Below are 27,352 nucleotides of genomic sequence, written 5' to 3' on the forward strand. Positions count from 1 at the left end.
GTGGACCTCTTTGCCTACAAGTTCAACAAGAAGTGTCGTCAGTTCTGCTCCATTTGCTGGCTCAATGAAGGGGTGCAGTTAGATGCCTTTCTCCTCCCATGGTCAGGGTCGCCTATGTATGCCTTTCCACCCATACTGCTGATTCACAAGGTGCTATTGAAAATCAAAAGGGACAAGGCAGATGTCATCCTCATAGGCCCCATGTGGCCATGGCAGCATTGGTTCACAACGCTGCTGGAGCTGTCAGTCGCCCCCCCCTCAGAGTTGCTTTGTTAGCACAACTTCTTCTCCCAGGATTGGCAGTGATCCTGCACCTGGACCTGTAATCACTGCATTTGATGGCATAGAGGCTGAGTGGCTGAGCCCAGAGGAGCAGGCTTGTTCTTCTCAACTACAGAAAATGTTAATGGGCAGCAGAAAACCTTCCACTAGGGCATCATATTTAGCTAAATGGAAGAGGTTTATCTGCTGGGCCTCATTCCAGAGAGTTTCACCCCAGCAGGCATCGATCCAGATGATTTTGGACTACTCAGATTTCAAGGCCTGGCTACTGCCTCGTTGAAGCTGCATCTGGAGGCTATTTCCACCTTTCACCCCCCAATTCAAGGGAGGTCAGTTTTCTCCCATGCCATGGCAGCTAGGTTCCTGAAAGATATAGATAGACTGTACCCCCAGGTTAGGGATCCATTATCTCCCTGGGATCTTAATTTAGTTCTCTCCAGGCTCACAGGGGCCCCATTTGAGCCCTTACCAATCTGTTCCCTCTTGTTGCTGTCCTGGAAGGTGGCCAAGAGGGTATCTGAAATTAGGGCACTTACCTCGGGGCCACCTTACACAATCTTCTATATGGACAAGGTCCAGCTGAGGCCTCACCCAGCCTTCTTGCCCAAGGTAGTGTCCCAATTTCATTTCAGTCAGGATATTTTCCTGCCAGTTTTCTTTCCAAAGCCTCATGCTTCAGAGGAGGAACGGAGGTGGCACATGCTGGACGTGTGACGAGTCCTGGCCTTCTACATTGAAAAGACAAAAAGTTTCCAAAAGTCCATGCAGCTTTTTTTGGCAGTGACTCACAGAATGAAGGGTTTATCTGTCTCTATCCAGCAGCTGTCCTCTTGGATAACCTCCTGCATTAGGTTCTGCTACAAGCAGGCAAAGGTTACTCTTCTGGGAAGCGTTACAGCCCATTCTAGCAGAGCACAGGCCTCATCTGCAGCGTTCCTGGCACAAGTGCCTATTCAAGATATTTGTAGAGCCGATATGTAGAATGGTCATTGGTGCACAACTTCATGTCTCATTACGCCATCGTTCAGCAGGTGCGGGACGACACCAGCTTTGGCAGAGCAGTGTTGCCAACGGCACATCTGTAAACTCTGAACCCACCTTACTGCTTGTGAGTCACCTAGAATGAAATCAACATGAGCAAGCACTCGAAGAAGAAAAGATGGTTATTTACCTTGTAACTGTTGTTCTTCGAGATGGTTGCTCATGTCCATTCCATGACCCGCCCCCCATCCCCACTGTTGGAATTGACGGCAATAAGAGACTGAGGAAGGGCCAGTGGCACCTGATATACTGCAGCATGTGTGTGGGACTCCAGGGGGTGCTGGAACTGGTCCTACGGATACTGCTAAAGGGAAAAAAATTATGGTAACTGTGCATGGAGGCGCACACACCTAGAATGGAATGGACATGAACAACACATCTCGAAGAACAACAGTTATGAGGTCAGTAAGTCTTTTCTCCATGTCCACTGAAGGTAGGAAAAAGAAGTAATGGACTTAATCTGCAGCAGGGAGATATAGATTAGATATTAAGAAAAACTTTCTAACTATAAAGGTAGTTAAACTCTGGAATAGGCTTCCAAGGGAGGTTGTAGACTCCCCATCATTAGAAGTTTTTTTTAAAATCAGGTTGGACAAACACCCATCAAGGATGGTCTTGATTTACTTGGTACTGCCTGAGGGTGAAAGGGCTGGATTTAATGACTTCTTGAGATCCCTTTCAGTCTCACTTTTCTATGATTCTGTGAACCACCTACCCTGTAATTATAGTGGCACAATAGCACCACTATAGTTAATGTTGTGTCTTGACATCTGTTTAAAGGTCGGCTTTTCTAAGTTCTCTAAAATTGACATGCTTATTTGGATATCTTTGAAGATTGGTATGCCTCAAGAGAATGCAGGGCAGGGTTAGTGACCCAAATTTGGAGTCATTTGAACGTGGGATTCCAGAGATATAAGCCCGGAAAGAAATAGTAATTTTTTTTAACGTTCCAAATTATTCCCCCACCCCCAAGAGTAAGAAATCAAACTGTTGATGTGATGCTGATCAAAATGGTCTTGAGTTTTGCCCAAGGTATTGCCTGGCACCCTTTAAATCTTTGGGGGACCCAAATTGAGAACAGCAATTAGAAAAGGTACATTTTTACACTGTGCATACATCAGTACAGAAAACCCAGTGGAGAGTTTTCATTCCTGCCATTTTATATGCTTTAAGCTAGACTCTTGTAAGTGCTCTAAAATACATACGGTTAATTGGATTGCTTTGAAATGTGTAGTGCTTGTTGAGGGTGCGAGGTTGCATCAGTGGTCCAAATTTGGGGTTATTTGATCAACAGGTTCCTGAGTTCCAGGCCCCCAGAACATTTTTTCCTTGTGCTGCCTTGTACTGTTAAAGTGACTGAATGAATCACAGACCTCTGGATTGCTTGCCTTTCATTTAACATAACTAAGGATATATTAATCACAAGCCCCCAACTAAGACAAAAGGAGTTTTGGACTGAGGCTATATCTACACTATAAGACTAGAGCAGCACAGCTGCAGCTATGCTGCTGTAGCAGTTATAATGTAGACACTTGCTACAGGGACAGAAGGGGTTTTACATTGCTGTAGTTAATCCACCACCTCAAGAAGCAGTAGCTAAATCAGTGGAAGAATTTTTCTGTTGACCTAGTCTATACTTGGTCTTGGGTTGACTTAACCACTTCTCTTGGTTTTTCATATCTCTGAGTGATGTAGCTAGATTGACCTAAATTTAAGTGTAGACCACGCCTGAGTGGCAGGATGTTGCTACAATTTGTGAGTCATCAATGACAATTTTATTTTGATGGTAATGTAATCAGTCTTTGACAGTGGTGTTAAATTAGAAATGTGAGCGCTTCCTGGGGGGAGGAGTATTAGGAGACAGAGGAGTGGGTGAATGGGGGAGAAGGATTTGGGATTGCAGTGAGGGATGGGGATTTTGGGGAGGAGGATAAAAGAAGATAGATAGTAAAGGAGGCCAGGAGAGGATGGGGGTTCAGATTAGGGAGGCCTGGCACCCCTCAAGTTATGCCAGTGCACCCCAATCTTCCATCTTCCTCCATCTCTACCAGATGAACCCCAACCCCTTTCTGACATTTAATAAAGTTAGATGGAGTCCCGTGGGTGAGTGTGAATGGGTTGTAAAAGAAGGTGAAGAACTTGTATATTTCAGCAGCTGTGGGGTAGCAGTGTGAAGGTGTGTGTGTCAATGGTCATATTGGGGCATTGTTGAAAGAGGGCAGAATCAAGGTTGAATGGGCATTTTCTGGTTTTCAGAAGTTTTGAGTTTTGCTCAACTCAACATTCTGCAAGGGAACAACATTCCACCAACCAACCATAACTCTATATTAATGTAGTTTTTTGTCATTGAACACACATTATTGTTGACAGCTTTTATAATGCTGTCCACAACTGCTGTAGATTCTATAGGGATATTACATAACACTTTTTTGCACTGAATTTTATTTTGGAGTTTCATGGTCAGAACTTAAACTCTAGGAGCATATTCATATTATTTGGGGCTGTGTGAAGTTTCTCTTATTTGGTCAGCGTGGTGTCAGTGGATGTGTAAATGTCTATGGGTATATCTGTAACAGAACTGGTTTAAAACCCATAAGAGTTGCAGTGACCCGTCTGTGGCTAGGGTAGCCACCAGAAAACGCCAAGGTCAGGGCAGGGTATAAAAGGAGAGCAGATTCTCCCAGCTCTGGTGGGTGACACTGAAGTCAGACTTCCCAACCAGCCACAAACAGTGCTTCTGATTCCCCACACTGGTTATCAAGAAGCCATAATAAAAATATACACAGACCCCTTTACTGCATTTCAGTCTCTGGCTCCCAATGGGCCACTAGGTCCAGTAAAGAGACCAGTTATTTAAAACTCTATGCTCTTTACCAAAAAGGTTTCTCCTGACCCCAAAGAGTCAGCCACAGTACCAGATCAATCTAAGATTAGATCTTACCCAAAGTACCACGCTGCCAGCCTATCCTTTAGTAACTAAAGCTAAAGGTTTATTATAAAAAGAAAGAAACAAACTATAAGAGAAATGTTAAAGAATTAAAGCAATCAGACACATACAATTGATTTGAAAGTCCATGTATATCAGGTTTCTAGTAGAATTGTGGAGTTTGCAGGCTTGTATAGTCCCTCTGGTATACATCCAGTACCTGGATAGGCCTGAGTCCTTTGTTTCACAGCTTCAGTTCAGTTGTAGATGAGTTGATCCAGAGGTAGGCTGAAGACTGAAGACAAAATGGATGTGGGGCAGCTTCCTTTTATGTGCTAGTGCTGCAGCCATCCTGTCTGAAGTGTCGCCCAGACACAGCACAATTTGAAATACAGATATATCAACCATATCCATAACTTCCATTACACATATAACACATGAACCTAAACATTATCATCTTACTTAGCACATTATAGCCTTTCTAACAGTACCTGACACGGCATATCTCACATGAGTTATTATGATTCTGATGTATTGATGTTAAACAACATAATAAATGCCCCCCACCCCCAATCCAACCAGCGTGACAGTTGCTGTTTATGCTGAATAAATTAATGCTAACATTATACATACGTTTTTTAGAATTTTTTCCTTGTTACTGATCATAGATGGTAGGTCTGCTCTAAATATTATTCCCATAGACTATGTGGTTTCCTGCAGCTAGAAATAGAAACAACAGAATTCATATGTTTAGCACAATGCATAATCGTTGTTCCATACAAAAATTTAAATTTAATCACACCCAGAAAGCCTTAGTTTAGAGTAAAGTGAATGACTCAAATTAAGAAATACCAAAGTTATAGTTAGCCTTGTAATTTTAACTCTGCCCCCATTTTTGTATGCACTCGTTAGAGCACATAAGTTTTCTGCAGGACTCATTCATTGTGCAGAAAGAATGGTGCAGTGAATGAGGCTATTCTTAAATATTTTTATCCTGCTTGTTCAGTGAGTAGACTCATGATTCTCTCACTGCACACCATCTATTCTGTCCTCTGCGGGATTACATGTGCTGTTATGCTGGTGTAAATTTCAGATTTAGTCCAGATCTACACCTTCACAATTGTAGATTATTGATCTATCTAGATATTTATATGGCCTCCACCACCACAGTTTCTGAGAACTTTGATCAAACTAATCAATTTCTTGTGCCTTCTAATGCACTTTTTTTTATGAGCCAAAAAAAAAAATCCAGTTTCCCAAATTTGACATCTTTGGGGTGGAATAAAGATAAATGCAATCAATCACTAACAACTCTGTCTACTCAGAGTTTATTTTGTAATTGTTTTGTTACATAGCTTTGCAAATTTGTATACAAATAAACATTTTCAAATAGCTATAAAATATGAGGTACCTGAGGACTGCAGCGCTCCATGTTGGATTTAATTCCTAGAAGTTTGGGTTTATGGGAGTTCTCAGACTGCGAGATTGGGCTTAGTGAGGATTGGTTTTAGTGATATATCCTCAAATCAACACTTACAGATAATTAATTCTCTAAGTAGTTGCCTACATTTTTATTACCTGTCCAGACTGGTATTCATCTTGTTTCAGGCAGATAAACAGAGAGCAATGGAGACAAGGTCTTCATACTACTTCTTTTAAAATCCCCAAAACTAACTTTTCTTTTTTCTATTTTTTTTTTTCACAGATGTTTTTTGTGATCATTAATGCATGCATCTAGGCAGGCAACCACAAGTTATGTTAACTGCTTTTAAAGTGCCTGGATTCATGTGGTTGATATGCAGTTATAAGAATATATATCTCTAGAGGCAATAACATCAGAAAACTAATAACCAGTTAGACAAACACCTGACAGATGGTCTAGATAAATCTTAGTCATGCCTTGAATGCAGGAGACTGGACTAAAAGACTCTCGAGATCCCCTCCAGTCCTATACTTCTATGAACCTAGTTTGCAACTTAATACAGAAAATTTGATTAAGCCTCAGGAGTTTCCCAAAAATATGCATTAAAGTCCAAAATACGTTTTATGAGATAAATTATCTAAACAAAACTATGATCTGTGTTTGTTCAGCGTTAATCCTTAAAATGCTCTTTTCAACAGAACTTCAATCTGAAGGTTATTCTTCCAGGTTTGAAAGAAGACGCGCAGATCTTGAAAATAAGATTACAGCCTGGTAAGTATTTTGAAATATTTGTGATGCCATGCTGAAAAATATTCTAACACCTTTTTTTGTAATAGTATGCCTACACCCAAGAAGACGAAATACCTGATGAGATGTGGAAAGACATAATTTGTCATCAGTTGTTATTGTCCAAAACATGTCAATCCAGGTAGTGGACTTCGTATATTATTGCTAGCAAGTTGAGACTGGAAACTTAAAACAAACGGTATGGTGCCATCATCCTTTATATGGCAAACGTTGGCTCAGTATTCCAGCTCTACCTTTTCTCTTAGCGGTTGGAAATCACCTGCCTGGCTGAAATATGGTGGATTTTTCTTTGTTTGTTTTTAATCTTTTCGGATCACAAACTTTTTCTAACTAGGCACAATTATTTAGCATTTTTATTTATTGTCTCTTACTGCCCTGGAGTCTTTTTTTGCCCTCTAGTCTCTACCTTCATTGCTCTTTTTTTAGACGGGTCACTTTATGAACAAATTCTGGGCTTTTCATTCAGTTTTTTACTGACCCAAATTGTGAAATCTTGGCTAGGGGTTTTATAGATTCAGGGTCTCAAATTCAAAAGGTGCAGCCTATGGTAGTTGCTGACTTTAACATCATGCATTTCTCTCATGTCATTTAGTAGTCTGTAAGCCAGTACACTGCCAGATTTCTAAGTCCTGTTGAGGACGCACTGGAACTGAACAAATATAGGTCCCTCTGTAAGTGGAATTTTTTTTGGCATGAACAGCTACGAGTTTCTCTTGAGACTATATGTGGGAGATAATATCCTTTCTTCGAGTTGATGCAGCCATGTATTCTATGTAGATGTGCATGCGCTCAGCATACCAGAGCTGGAGAACTTTGTCTAGCAGTGCCCATAGAGGCAACGCTTGCAGCCTTTGCCCCTGCCTAGCTGTATAAGGGCAAGGCCACCTTGACCACTATCAATTTCTTCTCACAGCTCATAGCTGGAGTTGAAGTGCTGTGTGGCGTTACTTCACCTCATGCTTTCTGTCTAAGTCACCTGAGACTTTTTTCTTGTGTATAGTTGTTGTAGCTCAGACTATGCCACCTCCACAGGGTACAGGCTCATTCTATGACAGCCCAGATGACATCAATTATGTTTCTAAGTGATGTTCCCATTTTGGACATTTGCAAGGCTGCGTTGTTTGGTCCTTTATACATACGTTTATGAGCCACTATGCCATTCTGCTGCTTTAGGGCTTAGTAAAAATTGTGCATCTGGATTCTTAGTGGTTATCCTTTTCATTTGACATTTTTAATCTTTAGGTTTTAGACCCATTCAGCCATGGTAGACAAATTTATTAACCAGTTCTTACTGATTCAGGAGGATAGTAAACAATACACATTCAGGAGGACAGTAAACAATACACATGCAAGGACAGAAAAACCCTTGCTTATTTCAGTACTAGTATTCTTCTGAGGACAGATTCATGAATTGTGCTAGATTTTGTTATCAAAGGTATCTTGGCAGTTTGTTTTCAAATTCTGTTTGTAACACAGAGAAACTGAAGTCCAATAACTTGTAAAATTCTGAAGGGTAAATTCTACTCTAAAATTGTGTATGTTTACAGGCCCGCCTCGTCAACTGAAAGTGAAACCTGATTCTGAAATTCTAAAGATTGAAAATGGGACATCTTTCCCTTTTCAGGTTGAAGTATTGGATGAATCAGGAAATATAACAGCACAACCAAAACTGATGGTTCATTGTAAGGTAGGCTACATTTTATCTAGCTTCTGGTATGATACTTGATTTAATTAAAAAAAAAGCGTGGAAAGGGCTTATTTTGGGCCCTTCAACCAAATGTAATATACTGGTAGTTTTCTAGACATCTTGAGATTTGATAGTAATTGCAACTTCAGTGCTGCCTCCACCACATAGTCCCTGACTGAATGTCAGAGCTACAAGAAGCTGACACATTAGAGATTAAAGAGATATTGTGAAGAGGATATTTAAAACATAAGAACCACCATACTGGGTCAGACCAATGGTCCTTCTAGTCCAGTATTCTGTCTCCCGACAGTGACCAATGCCATGTGCTTCTGAAGGAATGAACAGAATGGGTAATCATCAAGTGATCCATCCCGCCGCACTTAATTACAGTATTCAGATACTTCAGATTGCTTAAATTTATTTAGTTTGAAATTAGCTAAAGCCTCAAGTGAACTCCTAATAAAAGAAAGGATAGACTATTATTTGCAATATATTCTATGACAATGATTATTTTTAGTATTGGTTGTTTAACTGCCAACAAACCATTGCAGAAGTTAAATTTTTTTTAACTCCTCTAGCCCTTTTCCTGTGTTTAGATTTCTCAGACATAAGATCATTGCAGACAACTTTAAAATGTTTAACAAAAATATTTGCACTTGGATTTTCATGTACGTATTGTTTATGTGTGTTACAAACTTAACTTTAAAACTTTTATTTTATGAATGAGTGGTAAATGTTTTCTCAGTTTTAGGGCATAAGTCAAAACAAATTTTAAATTTTGAGTGGCATTAGTCACTGTTTGGAAAAAATAATTTCAGGCAAAATATTTTAAATATGCTTAGAGATGAAAATGCAGGCTAATCTGTATAAAACAAATAATATATTATGCATGCTTCCTAAGGCCCAGGCCCACACTAGAAACTTTTGCTGATATAACTATGTCAGGTAAGGGTGTGAAATTTTTTGTTGGTTGGTTTCTTGTGACATTTCTATAACAGCAAAATTCCTAGCATAGAGGCAGTTAAATTGGCATAAAAGTGCTTTTGCCAGTTTACCTTATTTCACTCCAGGAACTGATACAAGCTTTATTTATACTATAAGCTGTATACACACCAGGTCAGTTTGCCAATGTAACTATACCAGTCAAAGTTTTCCAGCGTAGACTGGGCCTAAATGTTTTTATTAGGATAAAGCGAGGGGTTGTTGAAAATCCATGTTTAAGGCTAAGCTGCCTTCTTGCTATAACTAAGGAAGGACTAGTGCCCCTTCATAATACATATATTTGTCTGATACTTTTTTCTATGCATTATTAAACATGTAGGTCAGTCACAGTTGTAACCCTCATCCTTCCATGCATCTCCTATTGTTTGTTATCCTCCCTTGCTGTGAAAAGCCTGGCTTGGATTCCAAGATTCTTAAACTAGGGGTCCTCTGATTTTACCTATAAAGAGCCATGCTTCTCTTTGTGTTGCATAACTAATACTTAAATATAGTAGTATGTAAATAAGTTAAAGTGTAATTTTGCATTTTAAATAGTTTCTAGGTGCTCCAAACCTTCCCGTGTATACTGTGGATTGCAGTAATGCTGGGACAAATATTTTAACTGGACCAGTTGTACACGTACAGAATATAAAGAAAGACCAGATGCTCAAAGCAAGGATTGAAATACCTGTAAGTATTGATCTGGGGATGCATGCAAATGAAAGAGATGTAGGGATGGATTTAAGTGGCAGGCTGCAACTTTATTAGCTTCACAATTGCTATATGCCCATTTCCTTTTTTTTTTTTTTTTTTTTAATAAAGTTACTTACTTCTGCTTTTAATTTACTATATTTAAGCTTTATTATATTATTTTTGGCTGCTATAACTTTTAACATTTTACTGGCAACATGGTTTTATAATTATAAAACCCTTCATTCTTTAGAGTGCTGTTTTTCAGCTACTGTTTTTACTGAGCTGATTTATTATGCATTTTATTTATTTTTTGAGGTGGTGTATTGTGCTTGTAAAATTTGAGCCACCAAGTACAATATTTGCAACACAGCTGCTTTAATTTGTGCTTTGTTAAAAGCTTTTTACATTTAAAGTGTATTTAAAGTTTTTTGTATTAAAATCTTAGAAAAACAGAAGTGCAAGTGTTTGTGTGGGGGGAAGCAACTAATTAGCCCAGTGAAGTCATTTTAAGGTACAGGCTAACAGCAACAACATTCCTTAACATGCCAACTGTGGCTTTAAGTGTTTAATCAGGGATATACAATAGCTATGATTAGCAGATGTTTTGCCCTGCTCCAGGGTCAGCCTTTTTACAGTCACCTGCACTGCTTGATTTTCCCTTTCAATTTTATTTTTAGACCATATTATTTTTCAAGGGTTTTTTTTGTTTGTTTCTTTACTGTTTTTTTTTCTTTCTTCTTGGAGGGAGTTTAATTGGTTCTCTACCTCTGTGGAAGATGCCTTTTAATGTTCTATTTCCTTATTGGCCTGATCCAAATTTTTATTTAGGGAGGCTATTGGCTCCTGATCTGCTGCAGATCAGAGGTAATGACTGTTACATGCTTCCCATGAAAGCCAAATTGCAGCTGCATCCTTTTTAGTTGGGCTACAAGGACTATACATGATCAGGTACTGAGCCAATTTATCGCCTAGGTCCAAAATAGTATGGCCATCTGCAAGGGCCTGATCCATCCATGGGCTAGGCCTGAATTTTTCTAAAATATCTGTGAAAGGTCCTGCTCCTCGGGGTAAGGATCTTTGGGCTGGTTTTTTTTGTTTTGTTTTGTTTTTTTTGGGGGGGAGCTGTTTTTTTTTTTTTTTTAAACATTTTGTGTTTGCCAAAACTATGTGCTGGCAGCGTAGGTTAACACACTCTGCATGCCGTTCAAGCTCCTAATGTGCGAGTGGGGACCTGCTTAATTCAAAACTCAACTCGCAGTGCAAACTGCTAACATGTGAGTAACAGTGACTGTCTCACGATATGAGCTTCTTCGTGCGGTGACTGTAGTTATAATATTGGTGCAGCTACAAAGCCCTGCCCATGGCAATTTCCAAAACGAAGTACCTTTCTTAATGGTGTGCCCACCAGATTTGCAATAACTGAGATGTATGCCAATATTCCCCCTTTCGCAATTCTCCACCAAAATACTATACTTATAAATGAAATAAACAGCAGGGTCTTATTTAGGGGGACAAGGCAATATGTTGCGTTTACTGTGAATACAGATTTCAAAAAGCAGTTGCCCACACACACACACGAGTTCTGCAGGTGGAATATATTTACCAGCCTTTGAGTTGCTCAAGCCAGGTAGACTGAACACGAGAGTGGAGCCGGGCTCTATCGGTTGCAAATTCGATGCTTCTGGATGTTTGCAGAATGAACCCAAAGTCCTCATCTTTTTACCCCATCTTTATTGTGATCCTCCCCATTTGGGTCTATGGATCTTGCTGTATCACGTTGTAATGTTACAAACATGACGGTTTCCCGTTATCTCCTGATTCCTGTTTCACACTTTGTCTTGTTTTTGTTTTGGGGGGGGTTGACTCTTTGGACCCAGGGTTATTTTGATCCCGCATTCTTTGGCCATCTGGATTGTAAAAGTTGTTACAACAAAGTCTTGCTTCATTCCTTTCCTGTTATCAGGGAGACAGAGTTGTGGCCTTTCCCTCATTATCACACACACCCCATTTATTTCTCAGTTACATTAACTAACTTCTACTTCCAAAAAAAAAAAAAAAAAGCAAACTTAAAACAAAAATTATACTTTTAATTAAAGCTGCATTCCCCCTAATTAATATATGTATGTTTTTACAAAAGAGGGGAGTACAAGTTATTTTAATACTAGAAATCCTAGCGTGGAATTAACCATCAATATGGATCATTCCACTGACATAAAATAACAAAGCACATTCACAGTAACCGTTCTGAGATATGAGCAGGACAGTTGCTTGTGTAACAAAAGGTTTCAAAACATTTCTAGGCAACAAACTGAACTGTGAGATGTTACAAACGAAATGCACATAGAACTGCAAGATATTCCAAGCACAGTGTTCTCAAACACATGTAACATGATTACAGCAATAGAGTCTAGGATGTCACAATTGCTCCTGCCTCCTGAACACTGCTAAAATAGTTGCTCTCGACCTACATATTTCCTATCTATTTCAGAGGTAAGCAGAAGGAACTTTGAAATTTCCAGGCTGACATATTCCTCCCGAACTGAGTTTCATTGCCTTTAGTGTGATCAGACATCCCATCCTGAGCTGGGAAAGCAGCATTGTGCTATATCTATGCATTAAAACTTTTAGAAAGGAGTATTTCTTAAAAAATAGGCAAGAGAAGGAATTGCAGAAATTACAATAGTTAAAAATATTTTTTCTGTGTTTTCTTGGTACATTCTATAGTGACTAGTTTAAAGAGCCTTGGAATACTTAATTAGAAAGCACAAGGTAAACACAAATTGTATATATATATATATAACGTACAGCTGCAAGATGTGACAAAACTGCAGCCATTAACAGCTACAAACAGAAGAAAGTAGTGAAGGAGTTTGCTGTATACTTTCTTTTTTGTGTTAGTTAAAAGGTTATTTTGTTTTTCATCTTCTGTTCCTACATCTTGATGTTTTTCTGTATTTCATTTTCTTTGTATTTCATTATTATTGTTAATATACAATAATTCTTGATTCTAATTCCTGTCATTTAATGATCCTCTCAGCACAGGTTGCTATTTCTTTGAGAGTCAGAAAAACTTGTTTCTGTCCACAGCCATTATCACATTTAACCCAATAATTGAAGAAAACATGAGGAACTTTAGTTGGTTTTATCTTGAAATCTGAGGAGATTAATTAACTTGTAAACTCCTCCTTCCCTTAAAAAATAAAATCCCATCTTTTATTTTCCAATAAATTTGCTTTTTCTGGCTTTCAGGCTGGTAACTTCCATGGCATGACTATTCATGGAGTAAATGAGCAAAATTTCAGTTTTCTTTAATACATAAACCTTTATCTATGCTACTACTTGCATGGAGGGTTCAACTAAATGTCCTCATCTTGCACTATGATACTAGTCATAGTGACCTTTAAGTGTACATTAGCTCTGATTTCTACAACAAAACTGTTAGGAAGATTTATTGTACTAGCTCCCACATCCCTTCCAATGCAGAAGTATGACTGAGGTTCTTCCACATGATATTGCCTCTACATAACTGCACTGTATACATCAAAAGTGTCTAGCCACATGGTCAAGAAACCTTTTTGAAGCATTGTTGCTTCTGAAGTTTCTTTGAGCTGCACATTCCATAGACCAAAGGTTATAAATAAACTGCTTCCTTTTACTATCCATCAGTCCATATCTGTCTACCCGCTGGAGTGCTCATGGGTCAAACCTGTGCCTTTTCCTAGTATGTTTAACTTTTAGAACTAAATAGAAGTGGTTTAAAAATTGCTTATAATGATAGGTTTAGTGTAGACATAAGTCTGGTACAGTATTAGAGTTGTCTTTCTGACTTGCATTGAATTTTACGTGACTTCAGATTGCCTTGGGCCTTACCCAAGATGGTCAATCCATCTAAAATAATAGGGTTTGAGATGTATATCTTACTTTTCAGTATTCCCTCACTTCAGATGGGTGTGAAGAGTGTCTTTTTTTATGTTGTCTGGGAAGAACGGATAGCTAAAGCCTGTGGTACCTGAAAGATCTCTTCAAAAGGATATGAAAGGATCTTGATGGCACATGATTCTGGAAACACTATTTCAAGAAGGTGTTTATGGGCATGGGGTGTGTTGCCCCAAAGCCTGACCTGAAATCCCAAAATGCATTGAGTCCTCTGGTAATGGTGCCGCATAAAGGCCTGTTGAAACCAATTCTACCAGATGTACTTCAGAATAATCTGAGAAAAGCACCTTTTAAAATGCCAGCAGTTCCAAGAGACTGCATAGTAAGAAAATATTCTTTGAGTTCTGGTCCCTAGGTGTATTCCACTGTGGGTACGCATGTGCCTGAGCCCAGAGAATTCTAGCAAGTAACATCTAATGGATGCGTAGATAGTAGTTTAGTTAGAATCCCCACCTCAGGGAATCATCTGATCTCCCAGCCTGGGATTAAAGTTTATCCCCAGATTTTCAGGCTTTAAGAACGACAACTCCTGCCCCTGCTTTTTTTCGGTCAGTGACAACCATCAACACTGCCTCTACTGCTTTTACAGTATACGCCATTTTTTTCCCACCCAAACGTGGGAAGCACAAGAACTCCAGCTTCAGAAGTACCTAATGGAACATGGCAGAAGGCCCTGGTCAGATCCAGTCTGGGTAGAACCCCAGGTATATTGGCCTAAGACATTGAGGAGTGCGCCTCCTAGCTTCATGTCTGCCACAGGACTAGAAACAACTAGAGCCAAGTATCTTTCATCTGGCCCTTCTCACAAGAGTAAAGGACACTCTCTCATAAGCATAAAAACAGATCCCTTTCTTGATATACAAAGAGAAGGGATCTGTCCCTGACCCCATCCAGGTTGGGCATGTCCTTGCATACAGGACACAAGGACGTAAGTTCTCCTGAGCCTCGTGACCATGATCAGAAGGTGCAGAGGAGCCAGGTTCCCTCAGTACCGCTCCCCATGTCATCATTGACACCGGCCATAGTGCAAACTAAGATAAAGCACTGGGACTCAAAGGACTGTGAACCATTGGTACTGACAGAGACCACACAGTTGAAGTCTCGTTGATCAGTGATACTGTCAGCCCCTTAAAGAACCACTAGTTTCTAAGACTCCTTTTACACTGACTCCAGTGGTGCGAGGCGACAAGACACAATCTTCTAAGGCTCCAATATACTGTACAGTCCACAGGATATATTCATCTTCCAGGACCAGCAGTCTCCCCTGTTGTTGGGACTGACCCTCACCATAGAGATTCCTAACACCACGAACAAGCCTATTCCATCTACTAGTCATGGCTTCCCAACATCAGTACTGACGGCACCGCCAGTGGAACTGGACCTAATCTTCTCATTATTAGGAGTCAGAAGTACTAGTGGAACTATCCTCCCCTTCACCAAGGGAACTCAGCCCTGACAGGGGATCGAGAGTCTCCTATTATCTTCCGTCCAAGTGAGAAATCCCTCCTAGGGACCAATTGTCCCTGGTGACCACCACAACCTACTTTTGTTCCCTGAAACTGGCCTTACTGGGGGCCATGGGATCTGTACACACAGCATCTGAAATCCGTGTAACCCAAAAGGGAGTTTTTACCTCTCCTTGCCTTTAAGAGGTCAATCAGAGATTTCTGAGCCTGTGTAAGAGGAAGAAAACCAGATCTGCTAGTACCACCAGTACCGACAAGTATTTCATCTTCCTCACTTGATTAGGCAGTTACTCAAATCTCACCATTTCTTCTGGATAACAGACAGTTCCAAGAGCTGCTTCGGAGAGTAGCAGAAGAGCCCCGGATTCCCTTAGGGGAAATCCAGGACTTAACACACAAGTGCCTGGACATCCTACAGCTTATGGGATCTAGTTGAATAGCACTTCCAATCAATAAAGCCATTCTGGAACCAAAAACTGTATGGCACATGCCAGCTACCTGTTCTTCTAACCCTAAGAGGGTAGGAAAAAAGTGATACTTTGTCCTGGCTAAGGGAGTGGAATTCTTGTTCTCCCACTCCGCCCCGAACTCCCTAGACATCCAAGCAGTCATGGAAAAGTCTAGCAACACCCAATGGCCAGCCCTGTGGCTCACGAGGCCAATCATTTAGACCTTATGGGAAGAAAGGTGTTTACTTCCACCAGCTGCCAATTTAGAATTTCAACTAGAAGGCCTCTGTGCAAAATTATTTTTTGGAATTATTCCAAATTCCTGGACTCTAAAGACAGGTTACCCTAGTAGGATAGGGCACAGCTTCACACCCTTTTTCATAAGGACGTATTAGTGGCAAGAACCAAATTACAAGCTGGTTAATGCTGCTTCAAGTTCCATGGTTGACTGCTAGAGTGATGCACCAGTAAGGTTGGATACGCTCTTCAGGGTTCCCCTGGGAGGTATAGAACACCATGAATGACTTGTTTTTTGATTAAATCTGTCCTTTCCACTAGAAGACAGACAAGTCTTTGCATTCATTAAAAGACTCCAGGGCAACCATCTGCTCCCTGGGTTATATACACCATTACTGAAGAGAAAATACCTTAAGCAACCTTGCAAGCCAAGGCTTTTACCATAGCCTTTCTATCACCAGTGGTCTTACGAGCCACCTTGCAAATGGCACAAGGTGCAGATATGGAGATATTTTGCCCCATTCTTGTCTTCTGTGGCTGTCCAGCCTCAACATCCTGCCTTCCTGATCAAAAGATACTTTTGACAGGATGCTCAGGAGCTGCAAACCCATGTTCATGACATCTCCACTCATTTTAGAGATCCACTTTGGTAAATGCCTATCACAATTTTTCCACAACTGAGGGCAATAACAGTGGACAACTGGTCATTCCCTTATCTCAATACAGGTTAACCTGACAGCAATCAGCACTTGTCACCCTCCAGGGGATGGCTTCTCTGTCTTTTCTCATCTAATCACCTCCAAGTTCTTAAAAGGTCTTAACTAGAACTTCCCTACTGGTAATAAGATCCATAGCCCAATGGGACCTTAATTTACTACTTTCAGCTCTTGCCAAGCCAATTTCAAACCTTTGGCTAGCTCTCTGATGCATCACCTGACTATGAAGGTTGCTTTCCTGGTTGCCATCACCTAGGCCAGACAGGTAGGTGAATTAGGGTCCCTAATGGCAGACCCTCTTCATGCTGTATTTCATAAAGGCAAGGTCTTGCTACAACTACATCCAAAATTCACCCTTAAAGTAGTTTCAGAGGTTAACAGAAACCAAGCTAACCACTTACCCCTCTGTTCTTTCCATAACCTTGCACCTGTAACATACAGAAGAGACTTCATTCCTTCAACATGAGAACAAGTTTTGGCATTTTACGTACAGGGAAGAAAACAGATCAGAAAGTCACCTAGGCTGTTTCTTGCCATAGCAGAACTAGCCTGAGGATAAGCTATTTTCTCCCACAGGATTCCCAAGTGGATTTCTTCCTGTATCCTACATTTTTAATCAAGGGCACACCTTCCTCCCACACTGAGCTACAGGCTTACTCTATGAGAGCACAGGCAGTCTTAGTAGCATCAATTCTAGAAGTACGTCTGCTGGATATTTGCAAGGCAGTTATATGCCATTTCAGCCACACATTCTTGAGCAATACACTTTGGTCCAAGCCTCCTCCACTGACTCATCCTTTGAGACAGCAGTTCTATAAGCAGCCATATTACCTGGATCTTTTCAACTTCCTCCTATTTAAGTACCGCTTGTCAGTCACCCATGGTGGAATACACATAGGGAACAGCATTTGACAAAGAAAAGGAAGCTACCTTCATAACTACAGGTTTTTTTTAGATGTGTGGTCCCTGTCTCCATCTCTCTAGCTGCTCTCCTTGCCTGCTACTTTGGATCCTCTCTGATTTAGGGTAAGAGGAGGAATTGGAGCAGTCTGGGTCCACACTAAACCTTTATACCCTCAGCATGGAGCACAAGGAAAGTAAGGGCACAGGCACAGACCAACAGACACTACTCACTAGAATTTTTCAGTCTCAGGCACTTGCAGCACAAGTGTACCCACAGTGGAATACAGATAGGAACCATACATTTCAAAGAATTCCAGTTACGAAAGGTAAGCAATTTCCCAATTCCCTAATAAGGACCATGCCACTGGACCTGTATGAATCCCTTCATGGTTGCTTTCCCTGAATCCTAGGTGTTTTGGAAAGGATGTGGGCTCCTTGGATCTGGATTGGTCAGATTAGTCCTTTGCATAGGCACTTGGAGTCTGGTTGTGTTCTCAGAGATTTAGTTAAGAAGAGATATTGCAGATTTACATCTCCAAAGCTTAGGAGCTGTAGTAATTTGGATTAATGGTGATATAAAGTATCACTGATGAATATACTATTAAGATCTGATTTTCAGTGGTACTGAACCTCATATCTCCCACTGATATCCATGGGAGCTGCAGAGCTCAGCACCTCTGAAAATATAACCATTGATATTTAACCCTCCAAAACATGTAGTTGAATAGTAAGAGGGCAAACTGACCTATTTTGGAGGGTGGTTATACACACCTGTGTTAGGAGTGTAAGATTATTTTTAAAAATTGTTGTTTTTAAAAAAATACAGTGGATTTGAGGGGTGTGAAACATGGAAACTTCTACAAATAACTAATATTTCAAGATGTGAAATTAAGATTTGCGTTTTTATTATAGTTTTGATTGGCAGTTGAGAGGCCAGATTCTGACCTCAGTTACACCTAGGCTAGTGTAAACCCAGAGTAACTTCATTGATTTCAGTGGAGGTTAGAACTCAAATACACCCAACACTCACAAAGTGTACAAGTATATATTTCATGTCTTATTTATGTCATATTCAATGTTTTTGCTATGCATAGAGTTGTAAAGATGTGCCACCAGTGGAAAAGACTATTAAACTGCTCCCCAGTAGCCATGTTGCAAGACTGCAGATTTTTAGTGTAGAAGGACAAAAGGCTATTCAAATCAAACACCAGGATGAAATTAACTGGATTGCAGGGGATGTCATGCACAACCTTATCTTTCAAATGTATGATGAAGGAGAAAGAGAGATCATCATAACTCCAGCTTTAGCAGAAAAAATTAAGGTAGGTATTTTAGAAGAAACTTTATCATAAATTCAAAGTGATTGGGACATGATAGAATATATAATATGGAAAGAAGAAAATGTATTGGCTTTTTTACAAGAGATTTTTTTTTTAAATCAGGTACAGGAACAACATTCCAACTGATAGTCTCAGGATATGTCTATGCTGCAATAAAACTCCCATGGCTTGCCCGTGTCATCTGACTCAGGCTGCTAGACTGTAAAGTTGCAGAGTAGACGTTTTGGACGTGGGCTAGAGCCCAGTCTCTGGAATTCTCTCTCCTTGCATGCTGCCAGAGCTTGGGCTTCAGCTCAAGACTGAACATCTACACTGCAATTTTATAGCCCCACAGCCTGGGTCCCAATCAGCTGACATGGACCAGCCCTGGCTGTTTTGTTGTACCTTCATAGGCAGGCCCCTTGAGGATCTGAAGCACTGTACAAATATGGAAATGTTACTTTTCTATTTAATAAGATTGTTCAGCTATATAAAATGTTAAAACTATATCCATAGGGGGTGAAGGCACTTATTGACATTTTACTGAATTGAGTAAGACTTGTGTAACATGCATCATAGTTTCTGGCATGAATGGTGATAGAATATCTCAACAGTAAAGGTTTTAGACTAAGATTACTTTAATTACATAATACATTTTATTAATTTATAAAAGTAACATCACTTGGCTTCTACAGCATTCTTGTTCCTCAAGGCTACTGAGACTAACTAACAATCTTGCCTGAGTAAAAATTGCAGAACAGACCCTTTGGTTTATTCAGAACATCTTTTGCACTAATATACATTATAAAAAGTAGGTTGGCAATTTTCAAGCCTTTTTTAAAATAAAATAAGTCCTGCCTTCTCCAATGCAAAACTTCCTCAATTCTTCATAGCTATCCTCCAGTATAATATGTTAATCCCTGTAATACCAGCCCCACACTCTCAGCTTTGGGGCTTTCCCAACACTGGGTAGCCTGGTCAGGTTTGTGTCAAACCTGTTCCTTCATGACAGACTTCTATACAGCTGTAGGTCGTGATATCAAGGCAGAGCTCCATTGAATTGAATCAGGTTTTGTCTTAGTAAGGTTCTACAGCATTGGGACTCTGTTAACATGACAATTAGGTAGTCAGGAGGGCTGAATGTAAGTTCTCTTCAAAGTAGACTTCTGTATATGTTCAGGTAACATAGATTGCTATTGGAAAAACTCAAAGCTCTCTTGAATAAGTTTACTGCTACTGTGTATATTTTTACATACTGTACATGTACAAATGAAGTGATCAGTCTCAATTTTAAAAAATATTTTATTTTTAGGTTAATTGGACACCAAGGATTAACAGAGAACATCTGATTCAGGGACTACTGCCTGATGTCAAAGTACCAACATCTGTAAAAGATGTGCGTTATTGCCTAATTACATTCCATGATGACCACGTATCTTTGGAGAGTTCATTTACAGTCAGGTCTGTTCTTTTAAAACACATTTTTATTGATTATGCTTTTGTAGCAAAAATTAGGGTTTTTTCTATGACAGGGCAAAATACTTGATGAAAGAGATTACACTTTGTGAAGGATGAAATAGACCGGGGTGGCCAACCAGTCAGAGACGAAGAGCCCAAAAATAACTATAGATACCGCAAAGAGCCACATTTACCTTACCCTCTGACGAAAATTCGCGCTGATCCATCAATTTTGGCGGCAGCTTGTCAATTTCACATTTGAAGGTAAAAACTTTTGGACGCCCCATACGATGCGCAGAGGCACATTTGATAGAACACAGAGCTGCATGCGGCTCGCAAAAGCTGCATTTGTATGAGCAAAGAGCCGCATGCAGCTCGCGAGCCGCAGGTTGGCCACCCCTGAAATAGACTATCATAAAAGCAAAAAATGTTGATTGCAGAGAAAATCATGGATTCTAAAGAAAACCATCAATATATGCCTATACATAGCCTGACAATTACTTGTGACTATAAATTCATTTAATGGAAAAATGTTTGTGGAAAAATTAGATGGGCTTCAGTTGCTTGTATTACAGGATTGTTGAAAAGTATTGGTCTCTTTCTATTGGTTACAACAACAAAAGACAAATATTAGCATAAGTGCAGAGCAAATTGTTATAGGTATCATACAATTGAAAACTGATTAATTGTTAAATATCTAAATGACTTTCAGCATCTACAAGACTTCATGGCTTCAAAGTAGTGTACAAATATTACCTAATTGGTCCTCAAAATATCTCTGCAAGATTGTCTGATTGTTGCAAACCTTTCTCAAGATCCACAAAATATAAAATGGTAGCCAACCCTGAAGCAACAAGACTGCACAAACTTGAAGCAGGAGTTTCATTTTAAGTGCTTATAAAACACTCAGCACTCCTTGTAGTGCAAAATAAATTACTTGAATAGATGGAAGATATTTTGATTAGATAATAGTCTCCACTTTTCTTCAAGAGAAAAGTTCTTGAAAAGGAAATTAAATTGTTGTTGCTTAAACAAAACAGAACAATAGAGATCATCACCTTTAGTTGTTTATTCCATATCTGAGAAGGTTATTCTTCTGTCATCCCCTTTATAGAAATCTTACAACTTGTTTATAAATCTTACAACTTGTTTATAAAGTTGATTCAAGAACAGTTATTTGTAAAATAAACTTGTATTTGCATCTGAAAAGATTTTTTTTGAGTCAGATATGGTTGTGAACATTGCCAAAATAGTTTCTTTACATAGGGCATGTCTACACTTACAGTGCTGCAGCATTACCAGCTGCACCACTGTAGCGTGTGTGGTGAAGACACTCTATGACGAGCTCTCCTATTAGCATTAAAAAAACACCCCCATGAGCTGCATAAGCTATGTACACTAATGCTTATGTCAGTGTAACTTATGTTGCTCACACCCCATAGCAACATAATTCTGCCAACATAGGTGGCAGTGTAGACATAGCTATAGAAGGCATTAAATGATAATGCCAAATGTGCTGGCTCTTTGGAGTCCAAAGACTTGTTTGGTGCCAATACAATATTAATATTACAAATTTATTCTTAGTCTCCCTCCAGATGAACCTGAAGACTAGCTTGGGAATAAGGCTTAATAGCCCTGAGAAGAATGTATGCACTGTTGTTGTAGCCGTATCAGTCCCAAAATACTAGAGAGACGAGTTGGCTGAGGTAATATCTTTATGGGAGCAACTTTTTGAGCTACACAGAGCACTTCCTCAGCTCTTGGAAAGATACTCAGTGTGTTACAGCTAAATACAGCCTTCACCTTGAATTATCCCTTAGAATATGTGCTTACTACTTACACTAAATTATCTGTTCAACCTTAAATTTAGCTGTGACGCTCTGACTAACTTTTCCAGACCTGAAGAAGAGTTCTGTGTAGCTTGAAAGCTTGTCTCTCTCACCAAGAGAAGTTTGTCCTATAAAAAATATTACCTCACCTACCTTGTCTCTGAGAAGAATGGTCATTCCTAAACAGAGCAGACATAGCTTAAGTTGGTCATTGATATTTTATGGCGTCATTTAGAATGTAACTTGAAGCCCAATTACTTCAGCTATTCACGGTCGGCATAATGCCTGTGAAAGACAAAGTAACTCAATCCAGTAAATAAACCAACTAAGCTTTCTTTGACTGGCTAACAAGCCTTGCGGATGGGAGGGAGAGCTATTTTTGAGTTATTTTTGTGAAATATGTTTAAAGTAATTGGTTTAATGAAAAACTACAAACCAATCTTGTATATTAATTTAGACCACTTCCTGATGAACCTAAACATATTAAATGCAAATTAAAAGGACCAAATACATTACAGATGGGTGAAGAGCTACAAAGTGAAATTGGTGAGTATCTGCATGTCCTATGCTTCATTGTAGGATGCAAAAATTTTCTTACCTCTAACAATTTATTTTCCTGTTATTTGTACCATCAGCATGTGGGAGAAACTCTGCAGTATGTTATCTAATATGAAACAAGCAACTACATATTAAAATTAAAATGCTAGTATCGAGGAATTTATCTCATCTCAAAGTGAAATGTTAATGTTTCAGATATCTTCTAGAAGACAAACCCACCTATAAATCTGAATTCCTAGCCTACTTGATATTCCTCCCTATTGTGGTAGGGTGGCCTTCGTGCTCCCGTGGGGCCGAGCGCTTTTTCAGTGTGGTGGGCACAAAATGGCCGCCCGGGGCTCCCACCAGTCTTAAGATGGCGGCCATCTCGCTTCTGCCCCGTTTTCCTTCAGGCCTTCTCAGGCCTTCGCAGTGCCCTCGAGACCTTAGGTTCTAAGGTTGGGGTAGGGGGTGTCCGAGCCTGCCCTCTTCTTCAGACACCAGCCCAGAGACTCTGGCTGACAGCAGTGGCTGGCTGCTACTATAAGGAACTGTGTAAGTCTTCTCTCTGGGCTGCTTCCCTACCCCGGTCTTCATTGGGGCTAAGTAGCTACTCCAACGGGCAAGCCCCCACTTTCCTTTGGCTCCTGCCACTCCTTCTCTCCAAAGCTCCAGACCTCCAAACTCCAAGAGCACCCTGCCTGACTGGCAGGGAGCTTTTATCTGCTCCGAGGCAGCCCTTAATTGGTCTCAGCTGACCCTGGCCTCAGCTGGCCCTAATCAGCCTGAGGGAAACCTTGGGCAGCTGCTAGAGGAACAGGGCCTTGGCCATTCTTAGGCTAACATGGCGTCCTTCTACTACCTTCCTCCCCCTGGAGGAAGGTGGGCAGGGCCTGTGCTGCATCCGCAGCCAAGTCCACACCTTCCGCCTCCAGGCCCTGCAGGGACTCCTTTATGGTGCAGGTAGTCCGGCGTGGAGCCACTTGGCGCACACCTTCCTCCACCGCCTCTGAGGGCTCCAATAAGACCGGCAGCTCTTTTTTCTCCACCCAAGGGGTCTTCCGCGATACCTCTTCGAGCTGCTGGTCTTCTACCAGGACCTCCTCTGGACCTGGAGGCTGGTCTCTGCCTCCAGGCCCCTTGCAGTCCCTGAGGGGGAGGATTTCCTCATGGAGCCCCTGCTACACAACCCCCAACTCAGTGTGCAGGTGGCGGAGACCGCCCTCAGTGCAACGGAGGCTGGTCCTGGCAGGAGTCACCAAGATTGGAGACCTCCTGGACTACGACCGGGAGGACTGGGTGGACCCCCATGCGCTGGCTCGGCGCATGGGGCACTCCACCCTTCGAACCCCCCGGCGCGTACTCCAGGAGGTGAGGGCAGCCTTGCCCCCCGCTGCTCACGCTTACCTCGAGCGGGTCCTGGGAGAGGGTGCTCCCCGCCCGCCCTTCAGCCCTGGCCCTTTGGCACTTTCCATCAGGCCCCGGCCCTGCAAGCCCGCTCGGCTCCCCCCCACACACTGAGCCGGCTGCACAATCTGCAGCCAGTCCTTTTCCGAACTGCGCCGAGAGACCACCTTTACACGCTCGTGCTCCATACCCTACACTTCCGCGCCTTCACGTTCCGCCCCAACACCAAATGGCGGGACCTGCTGCTACCTATAGAGGGCGGGGACCCCTGGTGGGCCAGCCTGTATTCCACCTTGACCCCACGGCCTGCCGGGGACATCAGTTGGCGGCTCCTTCACGGAGCTGTGAGCACGGGCATGTACTTGGCACGGTTCACCCCCCGCCCCGACACCTGACCCTTCTGTGGCACGAGGGAGACCCTGGTGCACGCATACCTGGAGTGCACCAGACTGCAGCCCCTCTTCCAGCTCATCCAGAACCTCCTGCTGAGGTTCTGGCTTCACTTTTCCCCGCACTTGTTTATTTATGCACACCCTATCCGTGGCCCCACAAAGTCGCGGGACCTCCTCGTCAACCTCCTCTTGGCCCTGGCCAAAGTTGCCATCTATAATACCAGGGAGGGGAGGTTGGCTGGGGAGGCACCCTGCGACTGTGGGGCCTATTTCCGTTCCCTTCTTCGCTCACGTATCCGGGCAGAGTTCTTCTGGGCGGCGTCCACTGTCTCCGTCGACACCTTCCGGGAGCGGTGGGCGCTGTCCAGGGCTCTCTGCTCGGTGTCCCCTTCCGGTTCCCTTCATTTATACCTATGACCCTCACGCCCTTTCCTGTTTTTCCATTTGTTGTCCCAAGAAATCAATTGCATTCTGGGTCCAGTGGCTCCTCCCCTTAGGCTGGGAGAGGGGCCTTGAGCGGTCACCTCCTAGTTTGCAAATAGGACTATCTTCCGGTAGCCCCTGTCACACTATGGAACTCAGATCATCAGGAAGATTTTATTTAGTCATGCTTTCTAAAAACAATGAATTTGAATACTATTGTAGACCTTATTTCAGAAGTCTGGTCATCTCTGTATTAATTTATTTTAAGGCTTCCATTTGAATGGAAGAAGGAATGTTGGGAAGACCATCAGCCTTTTCAGTATCCCTCAGTTTTGATGCTTTTCACAGCTTCTGCCTCATATTTTGATGTCTTTATTATGCATACATTAATGACTCAAGTTCCCACAGGCTATGATGCTAGAAATGTTTGTCTGAGGTATTTTGCTGGTAGAACTGTCAGTGAAATAATATGTTGTGGTGTTTTTTTAGGTGATTGAGAGGTTTGTTTGTTTTTTCTCTGTAGTATACGTATAGTTTAGCTAAGCTGAATGGGTAAATTACCTCAACATGGTCTGAAAAATGAGAGATAATATCTACTAAACTAGCTTCTAGAGAGTAAAAATATTAGGGACATTTTGTGGGATTATAAAAGTATCTTGAAATAAAACATTTCATTTATGAGGTAAGAAAAACTCAGCATAAGACAGCTGATGTCAGTACTTTAATGTGTTCTCACATAAGTTTCAGTATTAAGGTGACTTCCCTTTTAATTCTTTGTCAAGTTAAGAGATGATTGACTACTAAAGGCAAATGTGTGAATGGGAAAGGGGGAATCTCGTCAAACATGGCTACAGTAAATGTATGTATTTTTCAGTACTTCCTGTTTATATAGATTTTGTGCTTATAGCACATGTTCATACTTTGTCTTATTAAAGAGGACGTTGTGTAGTTACAGATTTTTTTGAGGAATAACCATTCTTCTTTTTAATAGATGTGATGGTTACAGACCAGTATGGGAATCAGATTCAGACACTCGCAGCCTCTTGTGTAAATTCCTTAGGAGTTTCTGGGATTGGGCTGGATAAATCAAATTTGAAAACGACTTGGCAGGTACTCAGAACTACTTTCTAAGATGTCATATAGTGTGGTGGTGTTAGCATTTAGCAGTTGATTTATAGTAAAACTATTTGTCACCCAGCAGAAATTTCACCAAAATTGGAAAAAGTTGGTCTTAATTCTCACTTTCTGAGAGGTTAAAAGAGTAGGGTGATCTTAGAAATCTGTTAGACTATGTCCCATGTGCCTGTTATGACTGGGGGATACAGCAACTTAATTTCCTTTTTCATTACTGATGGTAAAGCTCCTTGTCATTACTGCAGCTATACAATAAATCTTATTTTTCATTTTATGCTTCAAACTTGTCGTCATTTGACCTGTTCTTACTCCATGCTTCCTTTTATCTCTCTTGCTTCTAACCATCAGTTTTTTTTAAAGTAACTTTCTCATTCAGTCTTTTGTTGCACTTTGCCAGATGTAGGGATGTTTGTTTTTAAAAAAAAAAAAAAAAAAAAAAAAAAGTAAGACATATCTGCTAGATAGTCCATTAAATACATTGCTGAGTAGCTAATAGAAATGATCCAAGTATTTTACAACGCCTATGCCACCCATAAGTTTCTGGAATTGCAAAGTGTCAGCTAGTCTCTGTGTGATTAAAGCATATCTTACCCCAAGTTCTTCTAAAAGTCCATCTTCCTGGAAATACCCAGGACATAGTGGCCTTGGCAGAAAGATTTGCCAGAGTCAGCAAGTTTCCTCAAAAAAGTATAAATTGATATGTAGGAGGCCAAGAGTGATTTTTGTAAGGTTTGGGATACAGAAACTGATGTGTGCTTTAGCTTTTCAAAATGTGGACTCTAGTTGCTGACAAAAAAATTATGGACTGTTGTGTGATTATGGATATATGTAATTACATAGAAATGTACAGTGATCCATATAAGAGTTCCTCTAAGCCAATCTCTCAAAAAACTAACATCCAAAACAAAAGTTCCATTTGTTTCTTAGCAATAAACTAATTGTTTTATATTTCATTTTGCATGTGAAGTTGATGTAAAATATAGTAATCATTCCCTGGTTAATAGTCTGTTCCTTTCTTTCTCAAATTGATATTGTCTAAAACAATTTTAGCATATGTACATTAAATGCTGTTTCTTTGAGTGTTAAATCATTGGACTAACTAAATTTTTTGTGATTTTTTTCAAATCTTAATATCATTTTTCATGTTCCTTGTTTACCTTTAAAATATTTTGTTATTTTTCCATTTGATTTGAATTAACAAACATATTTTTCCTACATTTTTAATGTAGACACAAAATCCTGGTATCCAGAATTTCTCTGTGTAACACTATTCAGTTCATCACCTTGGCGCCTTCTGTTAGCTATC

At 40.7% G+C, this 27,352-nt stretch overlaps 1 protein-coding gene across 5 annotated transcripts in view; it reads left to right on the forward strand.

Annotated features, from left to right (window-relative positions):
- Positions 1-27,352, forward strand: part of SMCHD1 (structural maintenance of chromosomes flexible hinge domain containing 1) — a 187,269-nt gene that overhangs the window by 96,290 nt on the left and 63,627 nt on the right. For all 5 annotated transcript variants that reach the window (XM_067547134.1, XM_067547127.1, XM_067547143.1 and 2 more), the window contains exons 22-28: positions 6,371-6,443; positions 8,027-8,166; positions 9,703-9,837; positions 18,642-18,869; positions 20,179-20,327; positions 22,611-22,699; positions 25,904-26,022. In XM_067547134.1, the coding sequence (XP_067403235.1) occupies positions 6,371-6,443; positions 8,027-8,166; positions 9,703-9,837; positions 18,642-18,869; positions 20,179-20,327; positions 22,611-22,699; positions 25,904-26,022 (933 nt within the window). The remainder of the gene's footprint in view (positions 1-6,370; positions 6,444-8,026; positions 8,167-9,702; positions 9,838-18,641; positions 18,870-20,178; positions 20,328-22,610; positions 22,700-25,903; positions 26,023-27,352) is intronic.

Source organism: Emydura macquarii, unplaced genomic scaffold (assembly GCF_026122565.2).
Source record: "Emydura macquarii macquarii isolate MOO-44397 ecotype Brisbane River unplaced genomic scaffold, CSIRO-AGI_Emac_v2 contig_212, whole genome shotgun sequence".
NCBI classification, from domain to species: domain Eukaryota; kingdom Metazoa; phylum Chordata; order Testudines; family Chelidae; genus Emydura; species Emydura macquarii.